At 40.0% G+C, this 22025-nt stretch overlaps 2 protein-coding genes across 3 annotated transcripts in view; one reads left to right on the top strand and one right to left on the bottom strand.

Annotated features, from left to right (window-relative positions):
* Positions 1-12696, bottom strand: part of LOC101158444 (phosphatase and actin regulator 3) — a 41868-nt gene extending 29172 nt beyond the window's left edge. The window contains exon 1 of one of the 2 annotated variants that reach the window (XM_023956515.1): positions 12393-12696. In XM_023956515.1, coding sequence (XP_023812283.1) covers positions 12393-12495 — 103 coding nt within the window. In that variant the 5' untranslated portion in view covers positions 12496-12696. The remainder of the gene's footprint in view (positions 1-12392) is intronic. The other variant, XM_023956514.1, reaches the window with a different exon arrangement.
* Positions 12697-13326: 630 nt separating this feature from the next.
* Positions 13327-21603, top strand: pigt (phosphatidylinositol glycan anchor biosynthesis class T). The gene is made up of 11 exons (XM_004070373.4): positions 13327-13725; positions 14991-15168; positions 15547-15674; positions 16733-16833; positions 16949-17123; positions 17199-17296; positions 17436-17592; positions 17961-18161; positions 20080-20245; positions 20352-20435; positions 20536-21603. The coding sequence occupies exons 1-11, from the start codon at positions 13362-13364 to the stop codon at positions 20783-20785; spliced, it is 1902 nt and encodes a 633-aa protein (XP_004070421.1). The 5' UTR covers positions 13327-13361; the 3' UTR covers positions 20786-21603.
* Positions 21604-22025: the final 422 nt, after the last annotated feature.

The raw sequence follows: 22025 nt of genomic DNA, 5'->3' as shown, positions 1-22025 counted from the left end.
TAGTGTGGGGGTACATTTGGATCTCATCACTGATCACCCTTATTTTAAAACATCCTCACACTCTATCCGGACACCACAGTTGAAAGCAGTCTGCACACTACTGCCGTTCCTCAAGGGATTCGCAAAGTTGGGTTAAAAATAGCATGACATTTTTCTCCCATGTTAGTGTTAGGATAACTGCACTCATCTGGACCGCGGGTAGGTAATGAAGGAATGGCTGCTGTGCCATAAGGAATAGCAGCCAGCTGTTCTTTTTTTTGTTCTTTTTTTTGCTCAGACACTACAGAAGCAGGAATCTACTCTGTCCCAAACAAATTGAACAAGACATGTAACATGCATGGTATAATTTATTTTTTTTTTAAATATTTTGCTACAGGAAAATGTTGGAAAAATCTTAAGAACAGATTTTCCCACAAACTTTTGAGTTTCCCAGCAGTAGAGCGGTGCTACAGGGTTGCTGCTGAGCAGGTGTGGGCAGTATAATAACTGAGACATGCTTAGGAAATTGCTTAAATTAGTTTAGTTATCAATAATGAACCACTTTTTACCCACTGTGACACATTTTTAAGTGATGTTTTCTGAAAGGGATTAGATTTGAACTTTTGGTGTGCAGTGATGGGTGGTTGTAATAAAACAAATCTGTGCTATGCTTTTTAAAAAATGTTTTGCTGTCATAATGAATAAGCAAAAAGATAGTTCTGCCCTTTTACCAGCTGATCAAGGGCTGGGTGGAGACATAACTAGCAGGTGTGTGACAAGCCAGACTTATCAGTACACAGTTCACAGCTCGCCCAACTGTCTCCATTCAGTAGCCTGCAGCGGAGAGGACACTGGTGCTGTCCATGGTGCTGAAACACACGGCAGCACAAAACCACCCAGGTTTAAACCTTTTTGAACCATCGTTACCTTATCTGGACAGAAACAAAACGTGCAAAGATAGAAAAAAAAACAATATTGCAAAATTAGAAAGCCCCAGAGGTATGAGTACATTGAATCATCTTAAACATATTTTTATTAGAGTATTACTCACAAAAATAGTCAATTGTCATAATAATCTTTGCAGTATAAATTCTTAATTAGCTGCTCTGCACTTTGAGACTCAAGATTAAAATTTTGGGACCATTAGCCAGGAAGAGAGTGTTGTTTAACTGTGTCATCACAACGACGACGACAGAAGGAACTTTTACAATGGCAAACTGTTAGTGTTCAAACAAACAATAATTTCAACAGCAATGTACTGTATCTGAAAATGTAATAGAATGCAAAAGTGTTCCTCCTCAATATGGTGGCTTCAACCAATGCATCAAAATATACACAATGAGCTTTTTGAGTGGCAAAGAAATGAAGGCCTGTGTGTTATGAGTGATGGGAAAGGGGGCATGGTTCCTCCATGTAAACAACTTAGAGGTTAACTTCTAATGGACCACTGCAGAAACTATATCCTAGAAAAGAACACTGTGAAGAAAATAAATGGGGGGGAACAATTACATCTTTTAGATCATTGCATAGTGACATCAAATAACTGAATTTCCTATAAAAAAACATTTTTAAAGTAGATAAGTCACACTTTACTGATAAAAAAGTAAAAGTTTAAGTCACTTTTAGAAACGTAAAAGAGAACAGAAACACCATGTTCTTAGTTAAACTTTAAATCAGAGTTGTCATTTTTATAAAAAGACTGAGAAATATTTGAATCCTCTAAAAGCTCACAAACATTCTTTTGAAGAACTCATGGCAGCTTCCATTCAAATTAAGGGAAAGTGTTAAAAAGCTTTCCAGTGCACTGATTTCATCATATATTCTGTTTATTAAACCTGCAAACGACTTAAGGTAACAAAGACACCCAATGCAGCCAAAGTCTCTCCACCTTTTCTTGTTCTAACTCATACTCGGTCAGGGCAGCAACACAATGAAAAGCTTCAATTCATTTTCAGTTTATGACTGTATTCCTTCTAGTGCACTTATCTAATGTAGCAACTTTATGAAATTCATTTAGCATCTCCTAAGAGGCTGCAGCACAAATGTTCACTAACACTGCACTTTAAGTGGCTGTTAAACATAATCCAAAAGGTCTAAAATCACTTTCAAGTGTCTCTGTGGTGGTTCAGAGTCTGCCACCCCAACACATCCAACTCAGATGTGTCAGATCAATTTGTCTTTATGCTTTTCCCTATCTGCTCTTTTTCAGTGTCTATTTTCTTGCATCTTCTGTGTTTTAATGGTCTGAGAATTCTACTGACAAGATAAAGGACTTCCCTCCTCTTTGATCATTGATCTTAAATTTACTCTCCGGCAAATTTAGTAAGGAGAGAAAGGATGTGCCTTTAAACTGGTGCGATGCATGCTATTTATTGATTTTCAAGCAGTAGTGTGTGTGCTAAAGGAATGTCTAAATAGATGGAGAAGGGCTAAACATGTTCTGACTTAGCAATGGTGGGAGAGCTGCATCCAGTCATAGGGTAAAACTAATTGGTAAAGATTTCTATCAAGGCAAAATAAAACACATTTTGTTAAGTAATACAAACATATGGAATACAGATATGTAGTTAAAAAATATGACTGCTAAATAAAAACACATTTTAAATATTCACAATTTAACAGAAAATTTATATTACCAATGAATTTACATTTTAGGTGTAACTATTAATGTAATTTTTACTTTTTAAAGTTTTTTTATTTTTGAAGACCTACTCTGAGGAAAATCATGTTCATGTGGCTTTATTCATGATGGAAGACATATATCAAGAAAATTGCTATACGTTGCTCTAAGATCAAGTTAAACTAATACTAAACAAAAGTCAAAAACATTTTTAAAAATATTGGCACAGCAGATGAGAAAATAATTTATGTAAAAACAACAGTAAATCTATTCTTTGATTTAGCTTGTGATCGAATTACAGACTGTTTTCAACACTTAACTAATTTCACTAACATGTTATATTGACACTGAGCACAAACTCTGGTTGTAATAAATTTTTAAGAGTAATTTCAGTGTTATTTATGATCTATCTGATGTTTTGAATAGAGATATTTAAGGCAATTTCCCATTTGCTGGTTCTGTAAAGTTTTATTCTATCTATTTTTTGGTTAATAAAGAAAGTTTTCTAAACAATGTCAACTACATGACTAGTTAAATTTGAAGAATTTATATTTGGGCTTCTGTAGATTATTCATCCACTCACTGGAGCTACTTGGCAAGTAGAATAGAATAATGGTTTTCTTTCAAAAAATAATTCCACCACCCCTCATCTCTTTCCCCGCTTCATCTCGTGTCTGCGTCACTCATTCATTCCTCTGGTTCCCTCTAGCAAACGTATACCATTGTACAGTTTAGAGGCCAGAAGAATTTACACTCCACCTTTCATTTCTCCACCTCCAATTAACCTTAGCCTGTAAAGGCTCAATGACCTCATTTCACGCTGCCTTTACCTTAAAGTCCAACAGCTAATAGAAGATGTTCAGGTCTCTGTTCCCTAAAAGTTGCATAAAGAACTGCCTGGGGGTCACAAACTCTTTACATCCAAACTGTTCAGTTGTATTTCATGCACATCCTGCACAAAACAACCAGCTCTTTTTATGCAAAGAAACAGCGCTGATGTCCATGCCAAAAAAGCGCTCATTATGGACAAAAAAATCTATCGATCCATCTTCTTCTGCTTATCTGGGAACAGGTCGCAGGACAGCAGTCTGAGCAAAGATACCCAGACTTCCCTCTCCCCAGCCACTTCCTCCAGCTCCTCTGGGGGGGACCCCGAGACGTTCCCAGGCCAGCCGAGAGACGTGGTCTCTCCAGCGTGTCCCGAGTCTTCCCTTGGGCCTCTGGACAAAAAAAATCTTTAAGGAAAAATGACTGTAACTTCACTTATATTCATGTAACTTCTTTAAATTGGTTTAATTTTAACTTGATTAATTTGTTTTTAACCCTTTGGCAGAAAATGTGAATTTTGGTAAAATAAAAGTAACAATTGGTAACAGAAATATATGATCTAATTGAAGCTGTCTCATTTTTGGGAAGTGTAGATAGACATTATTTTTCAAAAAGGTGCTTCTGTGTATGATTATCCGTAAACTGCATTGTATCTGATTGTCGTTGTTCACCTTTCGCCATATCCCTTCGGGGGTAAATCAGTTTTCACTGATTCTCACAGGTGGTTTGGCTGAGATTTTTATGCCAGATGCCCTTCCTGACACAACCCTGTATTTTATCTGGGCTGGGGACTGGCTACATAGTTAGTGCAAAACAAGGGTATTTATCTAATTCCCTGGAGTTCACTTAAAAAGTTTTTATATACCGGGGAAAAGTGGGGACTTCTTTATTCCACCAAAAAAGTGTTTATTTTGTGATGCTTGATGATGGCGTTGACATGTCTTTAGCACTTTGCAGCAACGTTGTTATTTACAAAAAATATATATATGACTGAGTCCCCCCTATGTTTATGGAAGAACCCTTTTAAGTTAATTTAAATCAAAATCTGTCTGTTGTGATCATGAATAAGGAGTTCTCTCCGAAATTAATCCAGAGATGTGGTCAGCGTGTTAAGCTGTTAGGTAATCAAGAAGTCCCTTACAGTCACTACATGCTGAGCACTTTTCCTTGGCCTCTGTGGGAACCTCTGTGCATCATGGAGAAGGGAATGAATAATTTATTAGTGGCTACAAGTAACAGGTGGCCTTGACTGACTCAGTGCTTTTATTGACTGACTCGTTGCTCTTAAAGTTGAATGTGAGGAAGAAGGCAGGACATAGTTGCAAATGCAATCAGGAAGTAAAGACTTAATTACCAGCATCTGGTGTTGCAGGTGCTTTTCCTGAAGGGCCAAATCCATCAGCTGAACCTTTACAATATCCACAAAAAACTACTCTAAGTGAACAAATTCAGTATAAAATGGTGTTCTTTTGTCTCTTTTGGATGTTTATTTGTTTCCGGGTGCTGCTCAGTATCTTAGCAATTCCAGAATAGCTTTTTTCTGGACAGAAATCTCAGATGTGTCTGGAGAAACTCTGAAGCTACGTACACGCCGCCCTCTGCAACATGTGTTCAAATGACCACTTCGAATGAAAAGTCTTTGCACACGCGCGTTGATGTGCGTTTCAGACTCCTGCGTTCGAAAGTTTCGCGTTACCCATTGCTATGCAAGTTTCTGCAACCGTTTTCGCGTCCTACGAAAAACACGCTGCACTTTGTACGTTTAATGAGGTCCAATTTTGATCAATCAGGGACTCTGAAATGCCAACGGTTTGAAAATTGATCATAGAGGAGAAATGACTAATTGTGGTTTGTGCACGGCCAAAATTATACTCCTTCATAAATCGGAACAGAGATGTGAAAGACAAATCCTGGAGCAAGATTGGCAAAATTTGCACCGCTTCAACATTTCACACCTCTTCCCACATAGATGGCAGGTAAACAGTAGAAAAAGAAGAAGCTCCTCCCTGCTTGTCTAGTCTGAACACCATGTGCTAAATGTGCATTCAAGAAACCCCGTTAAGTGTTCTTGAACGCGGGTCACATGCCCAGTGTGTCCGTAGCTTAACAGTGAGGAGGGTTACACAGTCATCCTTAAAAATCCAACTTATTTTCGTCTCGTTTGTCAGCTTTTGATTGGATCCACAGCTTCTCATGTCAGCTCACATCAAATATAAACTACTCACAAAAAGTTGGAGACCTTCAGCTTTCAGATGAAATCCTGGATTCACCTTAAATGCGTTGTGACCTTCAAGCCTGTCTTTCTTTGACATATTCAAGTGTTTTACTTCTAATGTACAAGGCTTTGGATTTGTTCCACATCATTCTATTCTTTTCCAAAATAAACAACGACAAAAATGATACCGGTGTCTGAATCCCGAATTGAACTGAAGCATAAGACGTCCTCGTCAAGCTGGAATTGATGCTCTGGATGACACTTGACCATTTTTAAGGTGATTCTATTCTGTTACTGTGACATACATGTCCTTTTTGTTTTGATAACCCCTTGTTACTATAGTTACAGTAGTTTCATGATATAACTATTGTTGAATGGAAATATCTATAATTCACCTAAGACAAATTAAATGTCCAACTATTGTGTTCATGTGTTAAGATATGTAGAACGTAATGCATTTCTTAGTGATCTCTCTGGAAGTTTTTTAGGCTTTGCTTCAACTTTAGTTTTAAGACCCATTCAAATCAAAATGTTGTGTTTGGTGTTTTTAACATTTTTCTGATAATCAAGGACACATATATAACAAAAAATTAAGTTTAAAATTGCATTTCTGAATATTTCTCTGTTGAAATCATTCTGAATTAGGAGCAGACAAAAAAGCTTGAAAAAGCTTGACATAGGTGATACAACTGGCAGGCCACAAGCTCCCTGCTCCGCTCCATTCTGATGCATCCACTTATAGACAACACAGCTCCAATATTGCTCGCCATTTGTGTTGCATCAGTAGTGTTAGGTTGGGGTTGTGAGGGGCTGTAAGTGAGCAGGAGAGCATGTAAAGAAATGAATGATGGGAAATGAGGGAAGGCTTACTCCGTGCCAACAGTCCCGCCCACAACTCAGAGGAGAATAAGTGATAAATTAACGCTGCTCTGTAGAAACAATGTCCTAGAAAAGGACACTGATTTATTTGATTTTGGCTATAAACAGCATAACTATAGTTAAAAGACCTCTGGGAACACTTTTAGCAATAGATAAAAAACTGATCAGAGAGGGTACTACAAAAAAGAAACTAGCCTCATTTATACAAAGGGCTGCACCTGTTACTGTTCTAATTCTAAGTGTAATGTGTTTATGTGTTTCTGTCATCTCCACCATTACTAACATGTTACGGTTTCATTACAAGGTACACAAATACAAAATTCATCTAAGCACTTTTACTTCAAAGAGTAGAATCAAAACTTTGTTGCATCAACATGTACGCATGTCAAATTAATGGATCAGTATTGTTAGTTTCCAATAAGTCTATATGAGCTGATATCTTGATAGTGTATATTACACTACATCAAAACTTAAAAATAGTTAAATGTATATGCTCCAACTATATATTATTCAAAAAAAATTTAACTTCTAACCACTTTTAGGACAAAATCAAGTTGTAGTTTGAAAAAAACGTAGGAAAATATTGCAATGAATGGCAGTGATAGCAAAGCAAGTTTCACTTTAGGATTAATAGACCACATAAGACCTGGTAAGTTTATTTTACTTTATATCACACATTTAAAGATTATTTTGTTCATGTTGGCATTTGTAACACATTTGAATTTCCTTGACTGAAAAACTGAACACTTGTCAGTTTTATGTGGGGAAGTTATGGCGCACACTAAAACACATGCAGTTTAAATCTGCGGAGTCAGCTGAAAAACCAAGCTAGGTTCATCAGAGATGGTTTACTGTCAAACTGAAGAAAAACACTACGTTCAGCATCTGTTTGAAAAACCATTTCAAAGACTGGTGGAAAAAAAACACAAGGATTTACCAGAAAGGAAAATATTAATACATGTGCTGTTTATAAATAAAAAAAAATGTCTTGGATTAAAATGCAATTATGATGATATAAAAGTGCAAGGCCTCAATTGTTGTTATGTAAGGAATTTCTGTGGCACCGATGTTGCTTGGGGAACAATATTAGCTCTACATTTAAAACAAACCTTTGTTAAATGGGGAGCATGTTATATAAGGCTTGTTGAATCATAATTTCCCATATTTATTCATCAAAGCTTAAGTGTGAAAAGAAGGAATTAAACAGAAGAAATTGCTCTATCTCTGGGTGAGTCATGTGGTGGTTCAATATCACCACACACTGGTTTGGTGCATCTCCTTGGTGATCTTGGCTATTCCTCTTTTACCTGTAATCCTCTGAGAAGCTACAATTGGCAAACCACAAGTTCCCTGCTTGACTCTATTGTGATGCATCCACTTGCAGACAGATTCATGTATGTCTTTGTTTTCCTCATCCAAGCTGGCATCTGGCTCAAAATTGTACAGGTGGATAGCTCCAATGTTGCCCGCCATTTTTGTTGCACCGATAATGTTGTGTTGGGGGTGTGACGGGCTGTAAGCTAGCAAAAGAGCACATGAACAGATCGATGATGCAAAGTGGGGGTGGGGTCATTCTGTGCAACCAGTTCCATCCACAACGGAGGCAAATTTCTAAAGAACTACTGGCGCTCTGCAGAAACTACATCCTAAAAATGATTGTGGCTACAAATGGCAACAATCATGATTAAGCTGTAATAGTTAGGAATTCATGAAAGTTGAAGCCGCAAGCGGCATTGTTTGGCCCGCCGGCGCTACCCTCCCTCACCCATGCGGCTACGAAACACCCGCCCTCGTTTCCCGCCTCTATGCAGCACCACTGCCAGCCTCCACTACCACAGCCATCCGGGTCTAGGAGCCACTGCCGCTCTCACCACCCACCTTTGACCCAACCTAACTTGCTAAGCAGCAAGTATGCACATCTATCTCCCCCTTCTCTTTCTGTAAGGCTGTATAAGCTGCATGTGGCTAAAAGTGCTGGCAATGCTATTGGCATCATTAACTGTCTCATAAAAAACATTGCTTAAGATTCTAATCATGCTAACTATGCTCATTCATTCATCCTTTTTTTCTTTCATCTTTGAAACCCGTTTTGTCCATTTCGGGGTCACAGGGCTGCCGGAGCCTATTGTGGGCGAAGGAAGTGGGCATCCTGGACAGGTCGCAGGGCCACAAATCACACACCCATACACAATCACATTCACACGAAGGGACAATGTAACCCTTGTGCTATCCTAGGCACTTTGACATTGGGAGTAGGTCATCTAGACCCCACAAGACAGTGCGCTGAACCTTTTTTCTTCAATGATTTGTGATCTTCACTGGTGTCCATGGATTACATGAAATCTTTCCACCTTTATCCACCTTTGTCATGGTAGGGAGAACACGTCAATGTAAGGGTGGGGTCATAGGATAGCACAAGGGTTAAAGTAACTAATTGACCTATGAAGCATGTTTTTGGACATTGGGAGGAAGGCGGAGCCCCCGGAAAAAACCCACACATGCACGGGGAGAACATGCAAACTCTACACAAAGGTCCCCCATTGGTGTTTATGTTTCAGATCCCCCAGGCGGGACTTGAACTGGGGGCCTTTGCTCCAGCCCCTGTGCCACCGTGCATCCTGCTAACTATCCTAGTTATGTTAATGTGGCTAAAAGTGCTGGCATTGCAATCAGCATTGTCAACTGACTCAAAAAACACATTGCTTAAGGTGCTCATCCTGTTAAGAGCTACATGTGATAAGTTGATATAAAAACCCCTTTTTTCAAAATAGCAGCTTTTCTATTGGTTTTATCTCCATTGCAACCATTTTATATTTTGGTTGCCTGGGGATAACGAACAGATTGACGTCTGTTTCAGACGAATAGGACAACCTCAAAGATCAGTGAAACTTCTGTGGTCGTTGAAGACTTAAGCTGGCAGCATGTGTGTAAAATGTTGTGAAAATCAGACAAACTAAAATTTAGTTTTCCCATTTTGTTGAAAAACCCAAAATCTCAAACTTTGCCTCGATTGCCGCCAAGCAGTAGGTTGTTTGAGCATCTCATAAAAATGTCAAAACGTCTTTTGGATAAATCTGACATGTGTTTTGGTTTCGTTACTGTATTTTGACTTTTTTTGGGTCTCTATAAAAGATTTTCAGCCCATTCTTTTTTTTTGGTATCGCTCGCTGTGATGCCATTCTCTTGGGGAGCGGGGTCGTTCCCTATGCTAAAAAATAATTTTTACCTGGTCTTAGATTTGTTCAAATTTTGGTGACTTTTCGGGCATGTGGTGGGGGTCAAATCTTTGCTCAAAGGTGCAGAAATATTTCCAGCTGTGAAAACAATATGATCCTTGCAGTCAGTGGCTATTGCGGGCCATAATTAAACCATAATGTATGTAGACCATACTTTAGCCCTTATACTAACCTGAGGTCCTTGAGTTTTAATGCACTCTGTACTAATACTCATGTGTCTCAGTTCTGATTCTTTCATAAACAGTGCTTATCTGGCTAAGCAGATTTTCCTGTTGGTGAGTGTATCTGCCTCATGAAACAAAACCACAGGGACAGGACAAGCTTTCTGTCTGCAAAGCTTCAAGGTGTCCTCTCCACACAATTACCTTAGTCGGCACTCTCTACTGAGTAAGAGGAGCTGAAAGTGGAAGTGCCATTTTATTAGCAGGGGAATCTAAGGGGTGGTTGTGTAAACAAACTATCCGTTTTTGAACTGCTGCCCCCATTACTGCACTTACAGTGTAGATAAGGCACGATGAGTTTAATGCACATCTGCAATTACATTGCCAGATTAAGGAAAAACACATGTCAATCAAGTGGGCAGATGTTGTCTTTTTTTCAACTCCTGATTGAAGAGTGGGACTGGAGACTTGATTGTCTGAGTGCGTGATTATCATATCTGAAAGAAACTTTGTTTAGGACGTCTTCAGCTGCTGACTCCTTTTCTCGCTCTTGAGTCAATGGATGACACGGTGTCAGGCTCTGCAGCTGCATGAGCCACTGTACTGGGGGGGGGAGCAGTCTTTGCCAAAGGATTACTTTGGCAAAGACTGGTGCCCCAGACACTGGTGTAATGATGATCTACACAGAGAAGGGTTGGGGGATGATGTGTACTTTGTGTCACCAGACACTGACACTGTCCTTGCTGTGACGGTTTATATTTACTCTGTCTTTTGTGCTTGCATAGTCTGCTTACACCTTATGCATGCATATGCATATGTATTCCTGCACGATGGGCTGATTTTTAGTGCTCATCGATGGCATCAGCTCTCATCACTTGTACGGCTAATCTACCAAACTGCTATCCTGTTTGTTCAGGTGTTTCCAAAACTCAGTGTGACATTAACACATTCACCTAGGTGTGAATTAAACCATCTTTGGAAGGGCTGAATTCCTACTTTGGGACTGATATAAATGGAATGGGGCCAAACACTGCTTGCGGGCAGTTGCAAATCTCGTTTGTGACAAGTTGATTTTTTTTCTTTTCTTTTCTGAATTACTCAGTTTCTATCATGTGCGTAAAACTCAGCATGTGTGGGAGGAAAGCAATGAGTCTTTCCAAGCCCACACAATATGACCATGAATAGACTCACTTACGTAAAATTCAAAAACCTGTATTTTCTGTAAAACTATACAATTCAAAAATCGGAAAAGCCACGGGAAACCGATTGTCTGGAGGGGTTTATCAGAGGCCACGACCCTTCAAGTGGTTCTGCTATTAGTGACGCCATTTCATCAGTCTTCGGCATATGCATGAAGAACAGTTCCAGCTATCGTTTCCTTAAAGCAGCCAAAGATTTAGGCATGGGAAGGGGGGGAAATGCCATGCCCCTAAATGCCATGAATCCACTAAAGAAATAAAAATGAAAAACGCAAAAATCAACAACAAAAAGCCCCAAAAAAGTAAGATGAATAAGAATGGACACGCAGACAAATGGATAAACAAATGCAGCCTAAGGCAAAAACCAGTGTCCTGCCTGTGCCGGTGTACCCTGGAAATGAGGAGGGTAGTGTCAGGAAGAGCATTCAACATTAAAACTTGTAAGACACATCAAAAAGATGAGAGAAAAAAGATATGGATAGAAGAACTGATATGATGATAGCATGGTTTTCTATGCATTTTAGGACTCTAAGGGTTTTGACACCCCAAACTCTCAACACACCCAGACTTGCCTCCTCTGATACTACCTGCACCTCATAGAGGAGCTGGCTGAATCCAGGCCTGACAGCAGCAAAGGTATCTCCACCTAAAAGTATGCATCACGTGGATAGTCAGGCATTGATCCCAAGTAGCCATCAGTCCCATATGGGGAAGAGGAAAAGGGGGTGGGGATGCCACCGCTGTCTCAACGCAGGGATCCTGCCACATCCTTCAAGTGCATCACTCAAGCGCTACATCTCAAAAATGATGCGGCTCGCATCCAACAACAAACACCGCATCTTGGCATCATGGACCCAACACGCGCGCGGATTTAGTGACGCCAAATAAATGTTCAAGGAGGCTGAGCAGGAAAGCAGAAAATACAGTAGACTTTGGTTGTGAAAATCACAATAGAAAACCAGCATTTGAGGCTGTGTGCGTCTATGAAATCAGCCCTGCGCTACAGGCGTCTTCATAATCTGGCGAGGAATGCAGACGGGGATAGGGCACGTTAATTTTCAATTTGCAGCCACCACGAATCGGCGTTCCAGTCAATATTCGGCGGCCAACGCAGAAAGCACATGCGCTAATTGTCGCTTTCGGTGTTCTGACATCCAGCCGGGCAAGCCAGCGTCTTTGCATCATCAAAGAGGCAGCGGAGCAGCAACATATGTCTGCATACGATATTCACTAAATAACAACAATATAAAAAATTAAGAAATGCAGAAATCCTACCTGTACTGTGCGCCAGATCGATGCCTGGTTCAGTGAGAATGTTCGGGTCACTTTGAGATCTGCCTCGCTGCAGACAGCCGTCTAGTCCATCTGATGTAGCCATGAAGAAAGCGCAGGAATCCGAAATAAAATATTGAAACCCCAACCGGAGGCAGGCAAGGTCAGGAGGGAAGCAGCGAGCGAGAGGAGATTTAATTCGCTCTGACAACAGCCGCTTTGAGCATCTACATGGGAGCCATGGCTGAGCTGAAATTACGCGCGCGCGCGCGTGTACGCGACTGTGTGTGAGTGTGCGCTGTCTGGCCTCTTTGCTCGACGGTTTGTGGATGTGGGAGGGGTGTAATACCCCACGATTATGCCAGCAGCGGGTTGATGATGCCCATCCCTGACCAGGCACCATAACCATATTCAAGACAAAAGCACGCTGCCCACATCACCTAACTGGAACTGAACAGATTCCTTTTGTTTGGCTTCATTATCCACACAGTGACCCCCAATTCTCTTGCACCATCGTTGTTCCGGTTTTTCTTTGCCTGGCACTGTGTAATTCCTAATTTTAGGGCTGTTAGTAACAAATCTGCATTTGCTATGAGTTATCAATGATGATTAAACCGTGTAAGCATTGATCAATTAAAAGCCTGCACTCAGTGTAAGTGGTTAATTTAATAAATGATCATAACCTTTGTATTGGGAGCATATGCATTTACTTTGTTTTCAGCATTTTATTTTGTTTCAGTGTGCCAATAACTAATTTAAAAAAATCAAAGAAATTAATTAAAAAATATTTTAGAAGTTAATTAAAATTCCGTTAAATTATCATTTGCATACGAATTTGCAACAAAAATAGGTTTAATTTTTTTTCCCGAAAACAAAGCATTTGACGTCAGAAACATGTGATTCAAATTCGAAGCACCCTATTGGCTGATACGAAAGCCCAATGCGGAAGTGAAGCACCGTCTCTGAAAAGAAATGGCAGCTCACAGGTGTAGGAATTTAGCATGTCTGCTTCTTTTATTTTTGTCCGTATTTTTAGTTACAATGAGTCAGGAAACGACACTAGGGCATGAACAGCATGCCACTGCGGTGGGCGATCCCCAAACTGGGGCTGAGACGAAGCACACAGCGGAAAAGCCAAGGGTGGAAGAGAAGAGATGGGAAGAAACCAAAGTGAAAGCGACCACACAAGCATCTGACACTGCTGTGTTAACTAAAACACAAGTAAATGAGGATTTCCAGGAGGAGTTGGTGATCAGACCGCTGCATTCGGGAGATATTTATGCTAGCTTTCAGTTTCGCACCGTATGGGAAACAGATTTCATGAAAGGAAACAAAGGTAAGATGGTTATTTAATAACCATAATTATTAGCTGTTAAGCTGCAATGAATGTAGGATTAAACCAAAGTGTTTTGAGGGGTTTATGGCCATTTTCTATAATGTGAAGTAAACAATATTTCTATGTTTTAAACAAAAATGTCTTAATATAAACATTTTGATACGTATGAAAAAATGGGCAATTATCCAATATTTGAGGATAAAATATTCTACTTTTGTAAAAAAAAAAAACAAGTCAGAATTCACATTCTTGAATTAGTTTCATTCTAAATTATTTAGAAATTGTTTGTTTATTTTAGTCAACCCTAAAATCCAAAGTTTTAATAGTTACTTAATTCTTAAATATGATCATTAAAGCAGTCTAATATTTTTTTCCCTCCAACATGCTACACTTATGTTGTGGCTTATGTCACAGGCAGATTTAGACACTTAAACATTTGTGAACATTAATGGAGAACAAAGTGTACATGGAAAAAAATGTTTTTGATCTTTAAGACCAGCTCATGAAAGACAGGAACAGAAATAACGTGTTTGGTGTACACTTTTGTTTAAAGCAGGAGTCTGTCGCCGTTAATACTTTAAAAAAGCCTTTGGTTGGGTCTCTTTACTGACCAAAACCCAGCAGGAGTCTTACCTCGTCGTCAAGAGATATACACTTTATGATTTTGTAGCCATTGATCTGTTCATTTTTAACACATGCCTTATAAATATTGACAATAATTGAATTATAAAGCAAATTTACTTGAATCAAAAATGTAAGAAAGTCAAGTCAAATGTATTTTCTATCATGGAACACCCTCATCCCTTTTCTCCTTTTACTATCAAATATAAACATGACACCATAGGTGGGGAATCCCATTTTAAAATATAGTCTAAATGTGCTTTAAGCTTTTTCTAATAAAAACTCACTGACAATAGATTCAACCTTTTACCATCATTTTATCTGACATATTAAAAAGGGAAACATTAATGACAACATTTAACTAACTGAAACAAAATAATTAAAAACTACCAAAGCAAAATTGGAATCATTCGTATTTTTCTTTGAAGCTACAGAGCAACAATGGAGGACTAAAACCTTCTCTTTTTTTTCTCCCAACAACAAACTTTATTGTACTTTTTTCAATTTACAGAAATTCACAGTCACTTGCCCAATAAACAATTGTTAATGTCAAACAATCATTTTTTAATGATTTTTTCTTAGCATGGAAATATGGAATAATGTTGTATGTCCCCCCTTTAAAACTGTGCTGTTGTGGTGTTCAGTGTCTCACTACAGGCTGTTCCCAAAGTCTCTTGGTCAAGTTATTTCCAAGTTTTCGGTGAGGGAGCTGCACATTTCCTTCACACAGGGCTACTGGAGGACCATGCAGTGGGGGCAGCCATTTATACCCTCTCCTCCAGGAGCTGAGCTTTGGGTTTGGTTCCAGGACTCTGTGACTGAGTGAGTGCTGCCCTCTAGTGGCGTTGTCACATTAGTGCTGAGAGTTTCTGCACACCTTTTTGAAGGAGAGGGGAAAATCTCAGTGATTTATGTAATTTAATTAAACCGTGAACACATATTAATCTGCCCAAATGCAACATTACTGGTGTAGAAACATTCTTGTTTAAGAAATATTGTAAATCTTAAAAACTGGAAAATTTCGGTTTGTGCTAAATGGGGATTGTGGGTGTTGCTAAGGTCCAATCTGCAAAGTTTCATCCTCAAAGGAAAAATGAGTATTGGCATTCTTGTTGTTTCAAAAAAAAAAAAAAAAAAGATTGGGTACGCCAGGACAACTTGAGTTTTCTCACTTCTGTTTTTTGATGTTGTTATTTTTAGTGTCGATGCCACCTGGAAGGAGCTGACCAACGTTTTGTCAGGCATCTTCTGTGCTTCACTGAACTTTATCGACTCCACCAACACCCTGCAGCCCAGCGCTTCATTTAAACCTCTGGGAATAGGCAATGGTACAGTCCAGCCTCCTCAGCATCCTTTGGCATTTTGCCTTGCGCTGTAGTCATGTGTAAAAGCTGATGATGTGATGCAAGGCATTAGTGGCGTCTCCATGCTAACATGGCAGAAGCTTTTTGCAGAACATGAATAAGATAAGCAGCTGTGTCAGTGAGAAAGAGGAGAATGGGAGAAAAAAAATGCTGCTAAAACATTTTTCAGATGTCACCACAGCTTTTCAGTGGGATCAACTTCAGACTTCAAAAACCGTTAAAATTGTTTGACTGGACAACATCTATTTTAATATTTTTCATTTAAAGAACCACTCTGATGAAAACTCTGTTTTTTGGTGATTTTAACACATTCTTGTGGCATTTTTCAGGTGATTAATGACACATATTAAGAAAATTAAGCTTAAAATTTTCTTTCTGAGTATTTCTTGATTCAAATTATCAGGAGTAGATGAAAACATTCAGTTGGAAAGAGAGTTCATTTGCTACATAGAAAGTAAGCTGGGTGGGCCATGAGCTCCCTGCTCTGCAACGGGGGAACGGTCCCTCCCACAACTCTGAGGCAAATTTCGGATACATTTTTGAAACTGTCCTAAAAGACAACACAGGTTTTTGGATTTTGTCTTAAAATGCATAATTGCAATTTAAATTCCACCAGTAACCTTTTGAAATTTTATCACAAGATGTTTGGAGTGGAACTTTCTATGGACAAGTTATTATTGTCTAAAAATACGTTTCTACAAGATGTTTTGCTGCATTAGGCTTAAATGTACTTTTTCTGCTTGTTTGGTCTGAAAGCCTTTATCCATCCATTCCTGCCTGTAAAGCATCACAATAACACAAATGTTTTTTAACTTGTTTTTGCAGGAGAAAAGACACCCCACACACAAACCCAAGAAATGTTTTGTAGTCATTCTGATGCTCACAGGGTTTTACGGAAATTGCACACATACCATAACACTGCTTGTAAAGTAAAGACATGTCTGAAATTGCTGATCAAGTCTTCCTCATTTTGTTTACTATTTATGTTCACTATTTTACGATTGCTGTCTAAATCCTTAAAGAGACAGACCACCGCTTTCTCCGCTACGCCACCCTTCCACGGGAAATTGTCTGCACTGAGAATTTAACCCCCTGGAAGAAACTCCTGCCGTGTGGATCCAAGGTGAATTTCTATGTCTGTCTGCAGGCCGTGTGTTCAAAGAGTCAGCAGTTATTTTATTTTTAGTTTAAAGTTGTATTTTTTAATAAATAACTGAGTTCTTGTTTCGTCTTCACAGGCCGGTCTTGCCGTCCTGTTGAAGTCAGAGAAGCTCTTCCACAGCAGTTTTCATTCCCAGTCTGTGCACATAAGACCAGTGTGTCAGGACCGGCAGTGTAAGTCTTCTTCTTGGGAGCTGCGGCAGGCGCTGAACGTAGTCTTTGACCTGCACACCTCTGGACAGAGCAAGCGTGGTGAGCAGAGGCCTTCCTTAGACTCCAGCTAGCACCCTGGTGGTCTTTACTAACTCCAGCTGCTTCTGCATGTAGAGTGGTCTCTGTTCAAGATGTTCTCTCGGACGCTGACGGAAGCATGTCCGCTGGCTTCTTCCAGTAAAATATACATCGACGTCACAGACAACCCTCAGGTCTGACCGTTCATTCTAATCTTTCACCCTTTCACAATCCAGAAAACCAGCAGTTGGAAAAGGATTTACCGCAGTGATATTTCAGTTTCAAGATAAAGTTGTTGTGATGATATGTGACTGGAGACGATGCATTTTGCAGGAGGAGCAGTTCGAGCTGAGTCCAGCCACTCCTCTGCTGAGCCAGGCGGTGGTGCTCGGGGACAGACGCACTTTTTCCGTCTACGATCTGACCCAACAAGTCACCTTTGGCACTGTGCGCTCCCTCAACCTGATGATTCGTTGGAAATCCAGTGAAGGTGATTGTCTAGAGCAGGGGTCCCCAAATCCAGGCCTCGAGGGCCGGTGTCCTGCTGGTTTTCCTGAAACCCTATCTTATTTGCTGCTGATTACCTTGATCAGGTGTGTTTGGCCAACTAGGAGCTTCAATGGCAGGTTGGTTGGAAAACATGTAGGACACCGGCCCTCGAGGCCTGGATTTGGGGACCCCTGGTCTAGAGGGTGAATGAAGACGCTTAATCCATGTTTCTTCAGCTTTAGCCAGGATTTGAAAGCAGAAAAAGCATCCCTGCTTTGGCTCTTTACTTGTTTTGTGCTCAGAAATGATAAAACACAAAGAGGATATATTTGTATCTAAATATGAGCTCATCTTGCCTTGTCCCTGCAGGTGACATGCTCCGCCCACTGCTTCACGCTGAGCGTTACGTGGCTGGATACGGTCTGCAGACAGGAGAGATTCATACCCTGATGTACAACAACCACCCGTTCAGGTCCTTCCCGGTGCTGCTGCTGGACTCCGTGCCTTGGTATCTGCGCCTCTACATCCACACACTCAAAGTCATCAGCAAAGGGAAGGACAACAACCCCAGTGAGTTTCTTTGCTTTTTAACGCTGGGACGTTTGTGTCTCACATTTACAGACAAACCACAATTTTGTTTGGGACGTTTATCAAAAGATGACAAAGTTAAGTAACTATGAAGCTACCAGCTTTCAAACACGGATTAAAGTCGCGATTACCAAACAGTGTGTACTTTTGAAATTTGTTTCCAAACTCGAGGGCTGCATCCTTCAATGGCCACCGCCTTCACGGGCGGCGTTGGGCGGTTCCTTCGTCGAGCGGGTAGGTCGGATGTTAACAGCTGTGAATCTTGCTGAGTCTAACCTTTAGATGATTACAGCCGTTACATCAGCGCATGTCCTGTCGCCTAGCAACCTTGTGTCCCGAACAGAGAGGAGTAGTGAACCAAGCGAGGAGCTCAAAATTTTCTGGCTTATTTGATCCAACTTTTAATCTTGGAGGTGAACATATAAAAAGGTGTAATTATTCTCAACTCTGGGTCCCGCTTCACATTCCACCATTGTTGTCAGAAAATCTCCGGGTTCGGCTGCAATGCATCTTGGGATATGGACAGCACAGAAGGATACACCAGACCAATCCCAATCCTTGAAATCGGGAAAAAGAGGTCTGCTGCCTTTGAAGGAGTCGTTGAATTTGGACAGCACTTGTCGCGGCGCTGTGACGTAAGCAGCCTTCAAATGCAGCCCAGGCAGAACGCAGGCAGAACCTACTGGTGACTGAGACTCATCTGTGTTAAAGCGACTTTCCTGTTGAAGCCTGAGGAGCCAATGGGGTTCAGTTTGTGTAAGACGCGCTTCATTCCCATGTTTTGCATGTTTACTGCACAAAAAAACACTCGGAGAAAGTTACAGCTTTGCTTTGAGTGAATGAACTTAATTTAAAAAGGTGAATGTGAAGAAAACTGTAGCGACAAAGTTGCCTCAAAATAGGAAACAAATCTCTTCTTCTCAATCTCGAATGCAGGTGAGCGGGCACTTAACAAACTTTTCACCCAGGTGTCACTAACAAACTGTAGAGGTAAACCATCCAAACTACAAAGGAAATGAGGAAATGTGCAACAAAACTACATTTTGGTTCCTACAGTCTGCATTTCGCAGAAAAGCAGAAGAAAAGCAACATCCAATAGAAAGTGGGGTTATTAAACAGCTTATTGAAAACAACGTAAATGAGTTCATAGCAATATATTTCTTTACAAAGTGTGGTCAGTTTTGCATCACATTGGGTTTTTGATCTGTTGACATTCCAGTTTTGGTTATTTTGTTCTAAAATAGTTTCAGCATCAGCATAGCTCGTGCTGGTTTGCGGCGCCTTCCATCCGTGAAACCAGGGTTCGACTCCGGGCTGCTCCCTGTTCCCTTCTCTACCTTTGTGCCGGTTCCAAGCCCGGTTTGAGAAGGTTGCGTCAGGAAGGGCATCCGGCGTAAAACATTGCCAAATATACCATGCGACTTGTTCGCTGTGGCGACCCCTGATGGGAGAAGCCAAAAGAGGAAGAAGATCAGCATACCTACAATAAAGTTTATTTTATGGCATTTCCAATTCTGTTGGTTTACTACTTGTTCTGTTGATCCCTAATAAATACAGATATTATCCAGTCATCATTCTTTAGTAGGTTAAGCAACATTTTACTGCTTTTAACAGCAACTTCAGGGTCGCACAGAATGCTGATAGAGGTGAAGGGGATGAAAAATCAATACGTCTTGCACTTTCCTTTTTCACCACAAGGGGGAGATGTTAAATCAAGCATTTTTAGTCCAATTAGTTTTGGCACATTCTTGAGCATCTGTCAGTATCTTTTTTTTGGTTATTTATTTTACAAACTATACTTTAAATGTTATTTTTAAACCAGCACTACATCATTTTCATTATTTTACCCTGAACGTAGTAGCTAATGATGAGGGGCCACCTGCATTTCTTTTCCTGTCAGGTTACATTCACTACCAGCCGTCTAAGGACCGTGAGCGACCCCACCTGTTAGAGATGCTGCTCCAGCTTCCTCCACATTCTGTTACCGAGGTTACCGTGCAGTTTGAAAGGGCTCTGCTGAAATGGACCGAATACACACCCGATCCTAACCACGGCTTCTATGTGGGGTATGTTTGGGTTTTGCTGACGACTCATTGAACAGATGATTTAAATGTTAGGAGTTATCATTCAAGGTTGGTTTTGAAAACTAAAGTTAGATTTTTCTGCATTTAGATCTTCAGTTATCAGTTCTTTAGTACCAAGTACTGTTGCCATGGAAACCAACATCACTATGGAACAACCGCTTTTCAGCAGCTTGTAAGTCCTAAGTTTAGTTTGGTCTTTTTATCACTTGTTCTCTTGGGGGAAAAATTCTAGACAAACCAACTTTGTCATGTTTTTATTTTTCTCTCATCAGTTTCCCGTGTAAAGAGGAGTCTAGCTACTTTGCCCGTGTCTACACAGAGCCTCTGTTAGTCAACCTCCCTACTCCTGACTTCAGCATGCCCTATAACGTCATCTGCCTGACCTGCACCGTTGTGGCCGTGGGGTACGGCTCCCTCTACAATCTCCTGACCCGCAGCTTCCAGGTTGAAGAGCCTAACCCAGGACTGGCCAAGCGGATAGCCAACGTCATTCGGAGGATGAGGGGTGTGCCGCCACTCTGAGTCTGAAAACTGACATGTTTTTTGTTTTTTTTTGTAAAAAGGGGAAATTACTATAAAGCTGAGTTAGGTTTGGTTTTCTAAAGCCTTTGGTCATAAATGCTTTTTTTCTCAATTTGAAGAGAGAAGATTCTGTTTGATATTTGTTTGAAAAAACTATTTAAAAAGGTGTTTGTTTTTTCCTAAATGACAAAGAGCCAACATTCTATGATGTATTTTTTTTTTAAATGTTAAATCATCAAGGTTTATTTAAATCTTTACTGTTAGGAGGCCAAGACATTTGTGTTTCAGTCTGAGAGTGATAAAATGCGCCTTGGTGCATGTGCACTTTTGTACAAACATCTTTGCGTTGGCTCTGCACTGTTTGACTTGTTTGACATCTTTCTACCAGGAGAGATAAGATAAAGTGACACAAAGTCACAGTGACTTTGTCAGAATGACACCTTGAGGCTTTGGCTGTGATCTTTCAATGTAGGTTTGTTTTGGTCTCCATAGTTTTACACACCTTACAGAAATATTTTTCTATTCAGTTGCGATTGATTGTTTGTTTTTTTTGTTTTTTTGCACGGACTGTACACTACTGTATGCCCATAAAGGAATAAATAAAAAGTTGCTCTTTTTAGATCTTTCTACAGACTTTTTTTTTAAGCATAAGTTTTGATTTCTTCAGGTGTCATTTCAAAATCTTTTATAAGCCAAAGTTTTAAAAATGCTACACTAAGTGGGTGCTTTAATATGTACAATTTTGTGCAGATCCAGTTTACTGCTACGCGTCTTCACATTGTGACTTAATACATTAAATATTTCCTTCGGTGGTTTCATGTTTTGACTCTTATTCTGCAAAACCAGTTGAAGAACCTGCTTGACTAGAATCAGAGCTGCTGTAACGGTTTAGGCGTCTTCTGTTTCTTGCAAATCTGCTCACATTGCTTATCAGTCTCTTGAGGTCTCCAGTGAGTTTGCCGATCACATCGGTTGTTTACAACGATCAACAAGTTTTCATTCAAAATGTAACTAAGGTTTCAAAATGGTTTTTAGTTCTTAGATCTTTGGTTTAAGACACACAAGTTATGGCTCAAAATTGTTACTCCTTGGAATAAATCTTAGGACCATTCTTAGACATTTCTTTCACACATTTGATCTTTGTTGTAAAACACAAGTTTTATCCCAATTTTTGTGTTTTTTTCCACAAAATCATGAAAGAATTCTGGGTTCTTTTTGGACAGTTTTGTGTTTATTGTGA

Source organism: Oryzias latipes, chromosome 7, assembly GCF_002234675.1.
Source record: "Oryzias latipes chromosome 7, ASM223467v1".
Classification (NCBI taxonomy): domain Eukaryota; kingdom Metazoa; phylum Chordata; class Actinopteri; order Beloniformes; family Adrianichthyidae; genus Oryzias; species Oryzias latipes.
Note: the sequence above shows the minus strand (reverse complement) of the source record. Positions and strands in the feature narration are given on the sequence as shown.

Excerpts from the sequence above, each read along its gene's own strand:
- pigt (XM_004070373.4), top strand. The coding sequence starts at position 13,362 with ATGGCAGCTCACAGGTGTAGGAATTTAGCATGTCTGCTTCTTTTATTT. Across the intron at positions 17,124-17,198 it reads CTCTGGACAGAGCAAGCGTG|AGTGGTCTCTGTTCAAGATG; the intron begins GTGAGCAGAGGC and ends TTCTGCATGTAG. Across the intron at positions 17,593-17,960 it reads TCGTTGGAAATCCAGTGAAG|GTGACATGCTCCGCCCACTG; the intron begins GTGATTGTCTAG and ends TTGTCCCTGCAG.